This window comes from Symphalangus syndactylus, chromosome 1 (genome assembly GCF_028878055.3).
Source record: "Symphalangus syndactylus isolate Jambi chromosome 1, NHGRI_mSymSyn1-v2.1_pri, whole genome shotgun sequence".
In the NCBI taxonomy this organism is placed as follows: Eukaryota; Metazoa; Chordata; class Mammalia; order Primates; family Hylobatidae; genus Symphalangus; species Symphalangus syndactylus.
The window spans coordinates 135393695-135409647 of NC_072423.2; the positions used below are offsets into that span (position 1 = coordinate 135393695).

Here is a 15953-nt window from a genome sequence, read left to right on the forward strand (position 1 = left end):
CCCATGGAGAAAGTGGAATGGGGGACTGGCCTCCAGGGATGCATCAGAACATAGGGAAAGTAAAATCAGCTTTTGAAGTGCTGTAAAAACATTGCTTTTTTATTAGGTCTTTCATAACTTTGGGTATAAACCATTCTGCAAAGCAAATACAGTTACTATAATTAAGCACATGAATGCACTCCCACTTAGGAGCAGAGAGGTCCCCGTGTGCGGTGGTCGTACAGGAAGTTTGAATGTTTATTTGTTCTGTTTGCTAAACAGACCTGAGGAAGAGTGGCAATGATTACTCACAGGTGCCAGGGGTCCTGAGAGCACATGTGATGATTTTATTTCTTGTAAAATCAGGGTGTCTGGGGTAAACTTATAAACATTCAGGAAGACTGAAACAACAGATCAGCATTCACCTGTAGAGTTTGCCAACCTAAGCCCATTTGAGCCTCGCAGACCTCAGTGAGCCTGAGGGATGGGAATTCAGCCCACTTCACAGATAAGGAGCCAGAGGCTAGGTGAGTCCACCTACTAAGTCAGGTGAGTGCTAGAGTCGAAACTCAAAACCTCCTCTGGAGATCTTCAATGCCTCTTGGTCCCCCCACTCCCCTCCACGGTGCCCTCTCTCCCTCCCCAGACCCATCGAGAGCTCAAAAAGGCACATACCAGGATGTCCAGGCAGGCGGCCTTCAGCAGGGTAATTTGGTCTGCGATGGTCAAGCCAGTGAAACCAGGCAGACGTTTAGCAAACTCCACGATCTTAATAATGCACTTGGTGGCCAGTTCACTGAATTTGTCCCAGAGGCCCAGGTCCAGTCGGACTCGATGGTCAGCACTGGAATTCTAGGAGAGAGAGAAAATGTCATCAGATACCGTTTCCGGGAAGCTCTATAGGAGGGGAGAAATTCAGTGTGTTTCCAATTAAAGGGGGTGACATGTCAGCCTTGAGCAGGCAGGTTGTTGGTGGGACAGCTACATTTTTTTTTAGCCTGGATTCATCCTTTTTTTGTGTGAGACGGAGTCTCACTCTGTCACCCAGGCTGGAGTGCAGTAGCACGATCTCAGCTCACTGCAACCTCCACCTCCCGGGTTCAAACGATTCTCCTGCCTCAGCCTCCCAAGTAGCTGGGATTACAGGCATGTGCCACCATGCCCAGCTAACTTTTTGCATTTTTAGTAGAGACAGGGTTTCACCGTGTTAGCCAGGATGGTCTTGATCTCCTGACCTCATGATTCACCCGCCTCGGCCTCCCAAAGTGCTGGGATTACAGGCGTGAGACACTGTGTCCGGCTGGATTCATCCTTTTAAAATGCCTAAAATCTTATGCCTGTACCACTGGATAATCAAGTAACAGAGGAGAGGGAGTTTCTCTGTATGCAGTTATCCAGCTAACAAACAAGAAAGGAATGAGGAGTCACCATTTTCTAACTCTGATGAATGAATGGCTCTAAGCACTGACCATCAGTACTTGTTAATCTCTTAAAAATAGGCCACCTGTCATGCTGATGTCCTGATGGAAAAACACACCACCACCTACGAAATAGTCTGGCCAGAAATCAAACTTGAATCAGACTGAGACTCTAGATAACGTCAGGAAATCCAGGGACATGGTAAACTACACAAAGGGGGTACAGCTATCAACATCCAGAATGCCAGAAAATCCACAAAACCAATGAACTGGTTTCTTCAATAAGAACATTGCAAGAGAGAAAAACAAGTGGAGAGAGAAGTCTATAGACTGAAAGCAACTCAAACCAAATGCTCATTAACTGTTGGGTGGATAAATAAATTGTGATTACAACTTTGCATTAAAAATGCTAGGTAGCGTTAATAAGGAAGGAAACTGTAATACATGCTATGACATGGATAAACCTTGGAAGCATGCTAAACCGAAGAAGGCAGACATAAAACACCCATACACAAAATGATTCCATTTATATGATGTTCTGGAAAAGGCAAAACTATAGTGATTGAGAACAGCTCAGGGGTTTTCCAGGAGCGGGAATGCAGGTGGGGACTGACCACAGGTGCACAAGGACACTCTCTGGAGCAATGGAAACGTTCCACATCTTGACTGGACTCAGGTTATGTGACTGTATACTTTTGTCACACTCATCAAACTACACCTTTAAAAAAGATAAAAATTTCATTATGTAAATTATACTGCAATAAACCTGACTCAAGATACCGAGAAAACTGACAACCAATTGCATGGTGTAAACTTTATCTAAATTTTAATTCAAAAAATAAACTGTAAAGAGAAGGTGATATAGATGAGAAAACCAGAAATATGAGCTATTAGGTGTTAGAGATAATTTTATTTTAGGACGGTAATAACGGCACTGATGCTTTACTTTGGTTTGCAGAAGCTTTTTTCATTTGGAATACATATTAAGATATTCACAGATAAAATGGTGAGATATTTGTAATTGACTATCCAATAAAAGGCTGACGTTTGGTTCTCTGACAAATGTAAACAGCTCAGGAGAGGTACTGTGTTTCTCAAACTGATATCTTTAGTTCCCCACCTCAGTTAAAATCAGTCTATAGGAAGTCAATAAAACTAGCTTTTGCTTTGAACGTCTGCATGGAAAGCCAGAAAGAAGAGTTTGCACGAGGTGCCACAGACACTGTAAAAACGATGGTGGCCAACTTTGCCTTCCATGACATTCCTTGTGGAGAGTAGACATGGATCCTCCAGATTTATTTTATTGCTTCCTCAAGGACCTTGGTGGAATACAGTACACTTGGGGGAACATGAGATCAAGATGTGTGGCCATTCGGGCCGTAATTAAATTTAATAGGCAGTTTATCCGGTTCGTAGGAAGACGACACGGAAGAGAGGGACGGAGAGTCAAGCTTATGGAGGGAAATCATTTTTCAATAGAGTATCCATCTGGAAAAAAAGACATTGCCCCGACCCAGCAAGTGTGAACGAAATCTTCATCAACATTGGATGAGGTTACTTTATCACACGCCAGGGCTGAGAGAGAGGAGCCTGTCGCACCTTCTATTAAAAATAATGCACAGCCGTCTTAACGGCATGTAAATCTAACTCACTATTATGCAAACTGAAGGGAAGAGGCAGTTAATAAAACACAAAATAACCTGGTGTTTTATTATACTGGCTGCTGGATTCATAGGCATGAGGCTTCAAATGGCTTATGTATTATCTTCCAGCTGCGGCAAATGGAGAGCCCTGGCCTGCTTGGGTTGGTAATGAAGGCGGCTGTGGGGAGCACCAGGGAAGCGTGGATTTTCAGCAGCATTTCTGAGTGTGCAGGGAGGAAAACCAACGGAGAAGGAGAGGCAGAAAGTGGGGTGGTGAGGAGTGACCCTTGCTGTATGAGGCAGGCTGATGAGGAAAACAGCCAAGCCAGAAGGGCAAGGGGCTCTTCTCCGTCTGCTGCCAACTGAGAGTCTGGCCAGGGCTTCCAGGGGAAGCCCCCTCTTCGGCAGGGGCTACAGGAGCTGCGGCGCCTCCCCAGGATGCCGTGCGGTGGCCCCTATGGAGGGTCTCACCCATGGCCCCCCAGGGCCATCTTAAGCAGCAGAAAAGCCCAACCCTACTAGGAAATCCAATTAAATGGCAAGTTTTGCCACGCAAATGGATCCCTTTCTTCTGCTGGTTTGGTTCTCTGCTGCAACGGGCTGCCTTCCTGGACTGGCAGGACTTTCAGAACAAGACCCATAAAGGAAAGCAGAATCACCAGCATCTTTAAATCCCACTCGAGGCAGCTCCTGGGTATTACAGTGGTTTGTTCAAGGGTTCTGGCTTTTTTTTCAAAGCTAAGAAGCAAACGTAAATTTTCATTAAAGAAATAAAGACTTAAAATTCTGTGGCAATGTTGGGTATATCCATGGAAGTGCCTCCTTCTTCCCTAGGCCTGAAATCCTTCCACCATCCTGGAGGCTGATGTCCTTTCAAGTTCAATTTGCAGACCGTCCCTGTCACCCACATTCAATTCCTGCATTTTGTAGTTTTTGTATGTAACCACCCCTTTTTCTAGGGCTTGCCTCGTGGCAGGCACTGTTCTACATGCTTAACAATCCTTGACTCGCTTTACTTTTCACAGCGCCCCCATGAGGTACGCACTATTATGGTCCCCATTTGGCTGATAAGGAAGCGAAGGCCCACAGAAGTGCAGTCATTTGTGGAAGATCCCGCGGGCGAACTGGAGGGTGTGGGATTCACCCACCCAGTTGGGTTGGGGTGTTTAGGCTTCCCACCGTTGCACCACGTCACCCCCTCCCTACTGGTTCCTCACATATTTCTACTTTCTGGTTACAACTTCCTGACTCCTAAAGCCTGTGGTTGCATCTGTGATCTCCCTCCTTATTGGAATTTCTGGATGCTTCCATCAGGTAGCTACAAGAGCTCCAGCACAGCTATGAAGAGAATGTTATGTGCCAGCCAACATCTCTTTGTGGTCAACACACACATTATCTAGGCACTATGACAGCATGGCTTCGGGAACGTCTGCCCCCAACAGAAGAGAACAGAAGAGAAGGCCCCCAACGTGCCTGGAGCATTTTCTTTAGGACTAGATGCCTCCAACAGGTGGGGAGAAGGCAGCTTGGCAGCCATCCTGTAGCTCTGGGTAGACAGGAGGGCATCATCTTAAAGGCATGGTGCAGTCTGTGGGTAGAGAGGGCTTCGAGCAAAGGGCAATGGGAGAGGGCAGGTAGGGAGGGCCTCTAGAATCTTTCGAGTATTTCCTAGCAGCCTGGCTAAAAGCAAGAGTGATGCTGCAGGATTCCCCTGGAGCTCACGTTGCAGGCGTGCTCCTGGACCGCCATTGTCTAAGATTCCTGAGCTGGGACATGACCCTGGAAGGGACCAACTATCCATCTGCAGCCCCTTCACTCCTGGGGTTCAGAGATCAGATCTGGGGCTTTGGTAGAGTACAGGGGTGGGGTAGTGGGCGTAGTCCAAGGCCCTAGAGGATGTCCAAGAAATGCTAGAATTCTGGAGTGGTCTCAGCTGCTGGAAGGGGCCACAAATGCCTTCTGGAGCTGCAGGACACATCTGAGAAAGATCAAAAGCCCTGCCCTGTGTCCCTGCCGAAGCCTTCCAGCCAGATACAGCAGCTAGGGGCCACCTTCTTGGAACTGCTTTTTCTCATGACTAGAAACTTCCCTTGGCTCCCTAGGGCTAATGTTCACACACCTTATCCAAGCACCCAAAGCCCCTAGGAAGCTAGCCCTGACCTACCTCCTCAAACTTAGCTCTGCCTCCCTCCCACCCAGCTCCATCCCTGTGAAACCCTGTGCTGTGTTCATGCTATTGCTTTTGCTGGGAACGTCTTTTCCTTACTCCACCACTCAGGAAGAATGTGGGTACTTAGCACAGTGCCTACAGAACATTTTTCTTCAAAAGATCAGGACTTATGTGTGCTGCCAGAGGTTTCTAAATACTCACAACACTTGTGACAAAATTTGATTTCCAGCTAGACCTTGCAGAGAGCGGCAAGCATGGAAAGGTAACATCCATGCACTCCAGTTCTGCACTCACTAGGTGTTATTGTTTGTTATGGGTTAAACTGTGTTCCTCAAAAAGATGTGTTGAAATCCTAGCCCGAGTATGTCAGAATGTGACGTTCTTTGAAAATAGGGTCTTTATAGGGGTAATCAAGTTAAAATGAGGTAATTAGGGTGGGCCCTAATCCAGTATGACTGGTGCCCTTATAAAAAAAAATGTGGAAATCTAGACAGAGGTTGACATGCACAGAGAGAAGACGATGTGAAGACACACAGGGAGAAGATGACCATGAGAAGACGGAGGATTGGTGTCATGCAACTACAGGCACTGCCTTCCACGCCAGAAGCTACAAGAGGCAAGAGAGGGCTCTCTCCCAGAGCTGTCAGAGACAGCGTGGCCATGCACACACCTTGATTTTGGACTTCTAGCCTCCAGAAACACGATCAAACAATGTTGTCTCAAGCCACCCAGGTTGTATTATTTTGTTCCAGCAGCCCTAGGGAACTAACACAGTAGGTATGCAGTCATTGTTTGTTGCAACATGAAAGAATGGTCTAGGTCAGGGGTCCTCAAGTCCTGGGTTGTGAATGGGTAATGGTCGGTGTCCTGCTAGGAACTGGGCCACAGGGCAGGAGGTGAGTAGCCAGGAGCGAGCCTTATAGCCAGAACTCCACCTCCTTCAGATCAGCGGCGGCATTACATTCTCATAGGAGCATGAACCCTATTGCAAAGTGCGCATGCGAGGGATCCAAGTTGCCCTTTATGAGTTTCATCCTGAAACTATCCCCAAGCCCCGCATCTATGGAAAAATTCTCTCCCATGAAACTGGTCCCTGGTGCCAAAAAGGTTGGGGACCGCTGGCTGGGTGATACTGGCAGCACAGGTGTGTTTACTAGCAAGAAACTGAGGCTCACTAAGTTAACAACTGGCTCAAAGTCAGACAGCTGTGAGGTAACAGTGGGGACTGGAACTCGGGTTTCATGGCCCCTACTGACCTTCTATCCCTCCTGGTGCATCTCTCCTGGCAGCCCGAGCTCCCCCGAGTTCCAGGTTCTGCTCCTCTGGTTGATCGCAAATGTTAGTTTCCAAAAAGTGCACCAAGTCCACCCATGACGACAAGTGCTCACAACAGCCTTCCTTTTCTATGGTATGTCTCCTGGAAAGTCTTTCATGGTTTAATAATTCTGTTTGTGGTCGTTTTTCTGAGCAGGTTAAGGGCTTCTTAAATCTTCATAGTTCATATTCACAAGCCCCTCGGAGGACAGCTTACCTCCCGCCAGGCCCCACGTGGTGATTAGCGGCCCACACACCGCAGAGCGGTGGGAGGCCAGGAGCAGAGGTGGCCCGGAGCAGACAGCACGAGCTGGGGGTGGGGGCTACACCACTGGAAATCTGTCCCACTGTCACACCCACGCTACTTTACAGAACCTGGGCATGTGGCTCAAAAAAATGACAAGACAATTTATGATGGGACGGAGAGGAGGAGAGCTGCACATTCTACACGCCTCCTCTGTGCCGGAAACCGTGCAAGGCGCTCCATGTATTTTTCTCACGGAACCCTCCAGGCAGGAGGTGGATGTTTTCAGAACTCCCGTTATACAGATGAAGGAGCTGAGGCGCAAATGATGATGTAACTTTCCAAAGTCACATGACTCCTAAGTAGCAGGGGTAAGAGTTGAACTTGAATGTATGAGGCCCTAAAGCCCAAATGACAGTCACTGGGGTTCACCCTAAGGAAGCGGAGAACACGTCCTCAGAGCGAGGATGTTACCTCTGGTTCAGTCCTGATTCTATTTTAGAAAGCTCCTCTATAAATAGCTTCTCTTCTGCTTTCCACCTTTCCACAGGGAATCTGCCCTCTCTCCTTTTATGGCGGAGGAGGATCATTGGGTAGAAACCTTCCCAGGGATACTAGCCCTGAAGATTGTGGGTGAGTGTCCTGCCCTGGCCTGAGTTGGGGGTGGTGGGGATATGTTTCTGCCTCTTCCATCCATTCCTGTGGCCTCCTGGAACCCAATCATCTGTCCCAAATCTACCCTAATTAGGGAAGAAAAAGGAACTACTCTTTCAAAGATCTGTAGATGCACAGCTGGCTGCCTTTCTTATTCCTCTCTGCCCACTAATTCCAAAGGCATCTGACAGGGATGCCACTTTGGTGAAGATGACAGGAAGTTTCTTGCCGTGGAAGCAACTGCTTGTCTAAAAAAAGCTCTTTTTAAAAATGCTCAACTTGGAACTAAGAGCTTGCAGAGAATGTGTTATGGCTGCTGTTATTTATTTATACCACTGACTTCCAGAAAGGATTTTAAGTGGCTCACAATAAAAACACAGCTAGATCTGGGGAGAGATAGTAGAAATGAAGAGCACGGTCAGCTGCGAGACTGGCTCAGAGCACCCTCCACCCTGCGGTAGGCAGCAGGCCTCTGGAAGGATGCCCAGTAGTGAAGGGCCACGCTCTAGAGATAAAATCATGTCTCTGTTTTTCTGCCTAATTGAGAGGTACAAAACGTCTCCATAAAGTGTTTAGGAGGGTGGGCCCCAGTTGAGGACTGGCGGTGACTCACCCCCATATTGGGGTGGATAGGAAAGGGCCCTGGAGGCCTGCAGGGAAGCCTCTCTCTCTTAGGCCAGAAGCAGAGGCTGAGACTAGAATTGGAATGCACAACAGTTTATGTGGGAGGAGATCCCAGGAAGCACTGGAAGAGCAGCGTGGGCAGGGAAGGAAGGCGGCCAGCAGAGATCATCACTGTGGGCAGTCAGGGCTCAATCTAGTTGGGAAACTCTGGGAGATGATTTAGAGGATACCTAGGAGTATCCTGCCCAAGGAATAAGGAAGCTGAGGGGTTTACCTCTCCAGCTTCTACTCATTAGTGATGAGGGACCACTCGCAGGAGTGCCAATGCCTCACATGTGAGCCATCCTGTAGGAATCCTGGTCACACCAGGGTGCATGTTCCAGGAGGGGCAAATGCTGTACGATGTGTTTGTGTTTGTCCTGCCCTCCTCCAGGTTAGAGTGGGAGCTGTTTCACCTGGTTACTAGGTGAGTCAGGGTCTGGGGATTGACTTGGCTATGCTAAGACATCACCTGGAGGAGATGGAGGGGGCCCCTGATGTAGCAGTTAGTGGCCCTAGGTATTGCCATATAAAGACGCTCACCTCATGACCTGGATCAGAAGTCTCCTCTTTCAGGAAGACCTCCGCACTCTGATCTCTTTTCCTCTGACTGTCTTGGAGCTACAAGATTGATTTATTCCTGGGTCACAGCTCTCTCCTCCTAGCTAGATGCCTCCAATGGCCCCGGCTTCCATTCTCCCTTCTTGGCAACCCTCTCGAGGGATTCTGTGTATAGTACAGTGGTTAAAAGAGCTGCCCTGGAGTCAGACTGTTTAGGTTCTAAGTCTCACCTCTGACCACTTGTTGACTGAGAGAAAGGGGAAAGTTATCTAGCCTTTCTGTGCCTGGCTTTTGCATCTGTAATACGAGGGCAACAAAACCCAATTCATAGAGTCCTCGTAAGGAGTAAAAGAATTAGTATACTTACAGTACTTAGCATGGTCCCTATTACATAGTAAATGCTCAATAAATATTAGATGTAATAATGATTACAATGATAATAATAAAGATTTTTGACCACAACCCATCAATTACTGTTCATTATTTACAGACTAAAATACAGACTCTTCAAGTGGCACTCAAGACTCGGCCAGGTTTTTCCCCTTCTCACTTCCCACTCGCTCTCAACTCAACACAGTCCACCATTGCACAGCGCCTGTTTTCTCTCATCTTCTCTTTTCGTCCCTTCCCACTGTGCCAGCCTGAGTTCCCTCATTGCTTAGGTCAAGACGCCCTCACCTTGATACACAGCTCAATACAGGGCCTGAAATGCCACTGAATGGTTGGCAATTAGTAAGTATTTCTAAAAGAAATAAGTGGCATACTTTCTGGTATTGGTTATTCATCATGTTACTTTGCTGTATTGTCAGATGCACCCAGCATGGGGGCCAGGTCTCTGGAGGGTCAGTTCTTACCCAGCAGAAGATGCATGTCTGGATGATGTTTCTGCCACTCCACTGCTGGGTAGATATTTTTGGGTTCCATCACAGCAGCTTTTCATAATTGTCTCATTTCACCCTCCCAACTATTTCACATTATTCCCATTTAGAGATGGGAAAACTGAGGCTGAGAGACATTAGGTAATTTGTTCACTGTCATGGGGCTGATGGTGGCTGAGCAGGACTTGAGGTACATTCATGTGGTTCCAGGCTTCTGTTCTGGATACATGGGGTCACATTCCACTTTCTCTCCCAGGTGAAAATGAAAGCTCCCTTACAGCGTCCAGTCTTGTCCTGGCCTGTGTCCCTGCTCTGGGATGGGACAGTGCTCCGCAAACTCAGTGAAGACTGGTTGAGGTTAAGCCGAGCCTCTCCCTCAGCCTGGCAGACATGCCAGTGTTTCTCCTGGCTGACACCATTGGGCGAGGTGGACCCCAGAGTGCCACCCTGGGTCTTGCTTCTTAAAGCCCGGCTCATTTGCTCTTCAGAGTCTGGTCTGCAGACCAGCAGCATAAGCAGCCTGGCAGCTTGTTAGAAATGCCCCTAGGCCATGCCTGCTGCACCAGAACCTGCATTGTAACAAGATCACCAGGCACTTCAGATGCACGCTGAGTTTTGAGAAGTACTGCCCAAGGTTCTACCTCTGCTTCCAGGTGAGCCAAAGTCTCTGGGCTTAGCCAGGAGACTTATCTGTTTAAGGTGGGTGCCAGCCCTTCAGAAGCTGGTGCCACCCAACTATGTAGCCTCATCTTCATCTGAGAAGCCACCTAGGTGTGTGCTGGCACCAATTTCCACAGGCACCCCTCTGAGGCTGCCTCTGGTCACCATTATTGTGTTACAGGTACCACCTATATCCTAGCGCACTAAACCCCATGCTCACCAAGAACTGCTGCAAAGCCCCTCTGCTCACTGTTTTTTTTTTCTTTCCGGTGTCACTATTTTGTCTTTTTATCTTCAGGACCTCCCATGCTATCCTTTTTCTAGCACACCATTCACCAAACCAGCAAGTGCTACAATATTTGGAATTTTTTTTAAAAGTATGTTTACTATAGCATTGTAGGTGAGCAACCTAAGCTTTTTAAAGAGGCCAGAACAACATTCTAGTTATATTAATTCAAATATCTACTGAGTGTCTATCACATGCCACAAGTTAGAAATATACATCAGTGAACATAATACATGCAAAAACCACTCGGAAAAATTAAAGCACCTCATGACCTCTCCACTGGCACAACCTAGACCAGCCAACATACACCTCCTACCTTTTTATCTCACTTCTCTTTTTCCTGCCTCTCTTTATTTCTAATCTCAGTGAAAGGCCATTCGTGGTGGAACACTGGGAAGCAGAGGGGGAACATTCACTCAACTGGGCATAGGGCATGCCTACCCCAAACTTTTCTAGGCCCTGGCTTGGGGGTTTTGTACATGTCCTCTCACAGAAGGCAGACCTTGGCCCAGGGGCTGGCCTGTTTATCTTGGCTGGATTTCACAGCTGGATTGGGGTTTTTAAAAGATCAGGCCCTTGTCCCCCTGGGTCTCTCTGTACAGATATCTGTCATGACCCAGGTAACACTTCACTGGCTTTACTTGTTTCCTTCACCAGATCAAAGTCTCTGAGAGCAGCACTGAATAGTTCATGTTGCCAGGGCTTAGAACACAGCCTGTTGTATAGCAAATGCTCAGTTAATGCATCTAGAGTGAACGCATGTGTGCATGACTGCAGTGAGGCAGCACTCAGCCTACTCACTGATTGCCCACGTCCAAAGGCTACCGCACAGAGAGAGGTGGCTACTACATAGCCCCAGCCGGCTAGCATGCAAGTCCCTGCCAGGCCCAGTGCAAACTAAGTGTGTGTGTGTGTGTGTGTGTCTGCACACATGCACGTGCAAGGTTTCTACACTCCCAGCAGCCTGGGGCAGGAGTATCTCTTACCGTGGTGTATTTACCCAGCTGGCAGAGTGAAGGGAAAGTTTCCTGGTGAGCTTTTCGGATCTTCTCTGTGAGATCGTCCAACTCAGCTGTCATTTCATAGCTCTCTGTGCATTCTTGCTTCGAAGTCTCCTTCTTTTTCTTGTTCCTGTCATTCCTGACAGCTGGAAACGAGAGAGAAGGCACATCAGGGGTCACTGAAGGCTGGGCCTGTGCTCCTGAGCTGGGAGGTTCCACCTCCCAATGCTGCCTTAAGCTCATTTGATATTTGGGACAGAAACAGTGGGAAGAGGTGGTAATAACAAACCTCCCTGGAAAAGGGATTTGGCAGCTGCGGGACCCCGGCAGAGAGCTAGGTTTGTCTTTCTGTATATGCATCTGCCCGTCAGTTGTTTGGATAGCTTGCGCTCACCCAGGAGGCTCAGAGTATTGGCTTGTTGTGAGAGAACTTTTTCTGTGGACTGCATCTCTTGAAGAGAGAAGGATTTTTCCAAGAGTTTTACCCTCAAATGGGATGCCCTGAGTGACATTGTAAGGGAAGGGTCAGGTCTTTGAACAAAGCCCTTGTTGCTTCATAATTAGTATTTCCTAGCTATACATTTTGGTGTCGTGTCTTTGCTTTTTAGTTTTCTGAATTAAGTGACTGGCACTTTTGAAGAAACTCATCTGAGAGGAGATCAGGATGATGGTTTTTGTCCCTTCGTGTTTTTCTGCTTTCTAAACTTTCTGTATGAAGCATGTTATCTGTTTTGGTCTATAAAGTTACTTAAAAATAATAATTGATACAGTATGAAACCTTCAGCCTGGAAAACCATTCATTCCCTTATTCGCTGGTAGCCACTCGACTCCACGTTGTGTCTGGAACACTGGACCACAGCAGGTGTGCGTCCTTTCCCTCTGCATGCTCCAAGCCAAGCACGGTGCCAGGCACAAAGTCAGGGCCCAGGACACAGTGCTATGGAAGCCTGTGCTTCCTCCTGCAGCACAGGCCTCTGGGATGACTTCAAATCTGAGTGTAACTCAAAGCTCCAGCCTCTGGCTAGGATCTCGTGGGGAAAGAAACTGAAACCCAGGGAGGCAGACAGGCGAAACCAGACCATGCCACTCCCTCCAGGGAGTCCATGTTCCTTGGGGACCCAGAGGGTGCTAGGCTGGATGCTGCCTGGCTGTGCATGCCACCACTGTGACCTGGGAATCTGCACTGCAAAATGACCCAGGGCATAATCTGATCTGCCCTAAGAGGATCTGGCCTGAGTTGCCTCCCTAAGAGCACACGGATGATTTGAGAACTGGCAGTTCCCTGGGTCCACACAATGAGAATACCCATATTTGGGGTAGGAGCTGAGGGCGGAGTAAGACAATAGCAGGAGGAGAGAGGAAGTGGTGAAAGGAAAGAGCAAGGGGTGAGAAGGGGGAGGAAAGAAAAAAAGGGAGGTGAGTCCTACTACAAAGTCAGTGTCTGTACAAGCCACGCCTACCTAACCAGGAGGGAGCACAGCTGGGGAGAATAAGAACATTTTTTTTGAGTCCCTTGAACATGGTATCACAGTATCTCACTTGATCCTCTTATCAGGTAGGCAAGTTTAAACCCATTTTACAGATGAAGAAACTGAGTCTTGGAGAAGCTAAGAAATATGCTCAGGTTCACATGGTTGAGAAGTTCTTTCCTCACTTGGACTCACTTACTTATTCCTAAGGAAACCAACAGGTCTGAAGAGAACACCCTTCTAGACAGTTTCCTTCCCCCAAGACTCTGAAATGACACTGCTCATTGGCTCAGAAAATTTCTAGATCACTGGTGAAATGAGTGGGTAGCGCAGCCTCAGCTGTATTCTTTCCCAGTGTAGACTGGCCCCTCGAGACCTCTGTGACCAGATCCCTCCCAGCCAGCGCAGGACGCTGGGTAAGAGTGGGTATCGTGGTTCAAAGCAGAGAGAATGCAAAGAAGCCGGTGGGCAAAGGAGACACAATGAGGGGGAAAGGGGTCATGTAGGGTGGCAGAGACGGCATGGTGGCTCTCCGTGAGGATGGAGTCTGGGCTGCTGAGGGGAGGGAATGCCTGAAGGCTTGTGTGTGAGTGCGCAGGATCTCAGGTGATCAGACCCCCCTCTTTTCCCCCTGCCTCTGCCAATGGCCTTCCTTAGCCAATGAAAAAGTCAAATCTAAGCAGGGAGGGTCCTTCTGAAACAGAGCCGCGAGGAAAAGCCCTCGGCAGTTTTTCACAAAGTTATATGCCGAGGTACCATATGACGCAGCAATTCCTCTCCTAGGTGTACACCCAAGAGAACTGAAAATATGTGTCTATGCAAAACTTGTCCATGAATGTTCATGACAGTGTGACTCACAGCAGTTGAAAAGTGGAAAGAACCCAAATGTTCATCACCCGATGATGGGGAAGTGGAATCTAGGATGTCCTTACAGTGGAATATTATTTGTCATAGAAAGGAATGAACTATGGACACATACTACAACACAGATGAAGCTTTAACACATACGCCATAAAGAAGCCAGTCACAAAAGGCCACAAACTGTGTGATTCCAATTATATGGATGTCCAGAACAGGCCAATCCAAAGATAAAATGTAGACTCGTGGTTGTCAGGTCCGGGGACAGGTTGGTGGGGAGGGAGGATCGGGAGTGCTAACGGGTTCAGGGTTTCGTTTTTTAGGAGATGAAAACGTTCTGGACTTACTGGTGAAGGTTGCACAACTTAGTGGATCCACTACGCACTGCTGAATGGTACAGTTTAAAATGATGAATGTTATGCTATGTGAATTATATCACAAAACAACATCAACAAAAAACCCAGAGCCCTGTGGGAGGCGACACATCGCTAAATACCAGGAACTGCTTTGAGTCGATTCTGAAGCTGAGATGACACCTACAGCTACATTAAAACGCAGCAGCAGCCTCACTACCCTTTAGTGATTGTGTGGCAAGGGCCACTGGGCATCAGCAGGTGAAGAATCCTAGCTCACAAAATCCCCACAGTAAGCCAGGTGAGGTGGGCCTTATGACCCATCTCATTTCTACACTCAAGGAACTTGAGGCCCAACAATACCATGGTTGAAAATAGTCAACCCAATGTGCATTTCAGTAAAATGTGCAGAAAGAGAAACCACAAAACAAACTAACACCCCACAGAAGGACTCCCCATAATCCCATCCACAGGGAGGTCTGCAGGACCTGTGTCTGCTCCTAAGCATTCTGCTTCACTGTTCCCATCCACCAGCAGGGGCCTGGAAAACTCAGACGAGCAAACCCAGCTCTAGAGGGTCACCAGGAGAGAGGAGACACTGTGAGCTCTCACCATGGAGTATCTGAACCAAGCAAGTATCTGAGGTCCTGTGGGAAGGGGCCCTGGGTGAGCTGCAGCTGGTCACCAAGTTGGGAGTCTCTGTTGGGTTGTACAGTGATAACACATGCCATTTGCAAAATCACAACTGTGAAGCCAGAGCACCATTTTCTGTGCTTTGGGCCGAATTTGGGGCACCCTTTGCAGCTCACTCAAAGGGCACCAGGGTGTAACCTCAGGCTACTTTCCACACTTCTTTTGTTCCCTAGATGAAGTCCCACCATCACTGTCTATGTGAATAAGGACTCCTGGGATTATCACAAATTCTTCCACACCCACAAAATGCAGGAACAATCCCTCTGGGGATAATGCCCCAATAACATACAGCTTCATAAGTTGACAGAAAAATTATCTAAACACGTGGCTTCAGCAGCTGCTTCCCTCAATGGTTTTAAACTCTAGAAGAACGCAGACACAGTGTTTGAGAAGGGCTGCCAAGAACCACCAGAATCATGGAGGTGACACAGTGCACAAGAAGCCACGGGGGCCTAGGGATGGTAGCTTTGTCCAAGTTCTTGTGACCACTGGTCCCTCTGAGGCCTCGTGGTCAGCAGCTCCTGGGGCAGGGCAGGGGCTTGTTCCCCTGGAGGCCAGCCGTGGGAGGCAAGGGCAACACAGGTACTGCTGGGGGAGTCAGGACATCTGGAACTAGTGCTAGCTCCACCACTTACCACCTGGGGTCAACTCCAGAGGAGACAGCTCCTTTCAGAGCCTCTCCCGAGATGGCAGTAGCGCCTGCATGGAGACACACAGATGGTGGGCTTGGTGGGATGGAGGTAGACTACTGTAAAGGCCTATGTGGGTTAGTTATGCAGGAAGAATGTAAGGCCCTTCCGTGGGGAAATGGATGAACTAAACACCAAGGACTTGTGGGGATTACTGTGGGGCCTGTGGCTGTCAGTGGCAGAGGAGACTGATATAAAAAATGGTGCTTGGAGAAGCCATCGCAGTGGCACCAAATGAGTGGGTGGATTCATTTGTTCCTTCATTGTTTTGTTCATTCATTGATTCAATGAATATTTATTGAGTATCTAGTATGTGCCATTGCAACACAGGAGGGTTGTTGCTACCATGGAGCAAAAACTTATGGTAGGAGACAGACATTCATCATACAATAAAACAGTGACAGTAATAATAATAATAAT

At 48.0% G+C, this 15953-nt stretch overlaps 1 protein-coding gene across 6 annotated transcripts in view; it reads right to left on the reverse strand.

Moving 5' to 3' along the window:
* The window catches only part of RARB (retinoic acid receptor beta), a 775478-nt gene that overhangs the window by 16816 nt on the left and 742709 nt on the right, over window positions 1-15953 (reverse strand). For all 6 annotated transcript variants that reach the window (XM_055285590.2, XM_055285605.2, XM_055285600.2 and 3 more), the window contains 2 exons: window positions 11457-11617; window positions 655-831 (listed from right to left, as the gene is read on the reverse strand). In XM_055285590.2, the coding sequence (XP_055141565.1) occupies window positions 655-831; window positions 11457-11617 (338 nt within the window). The remainder of the gene's footprint in view (window positions 1-654; window positions 832-11456; window positions 11618-15953) is intronic.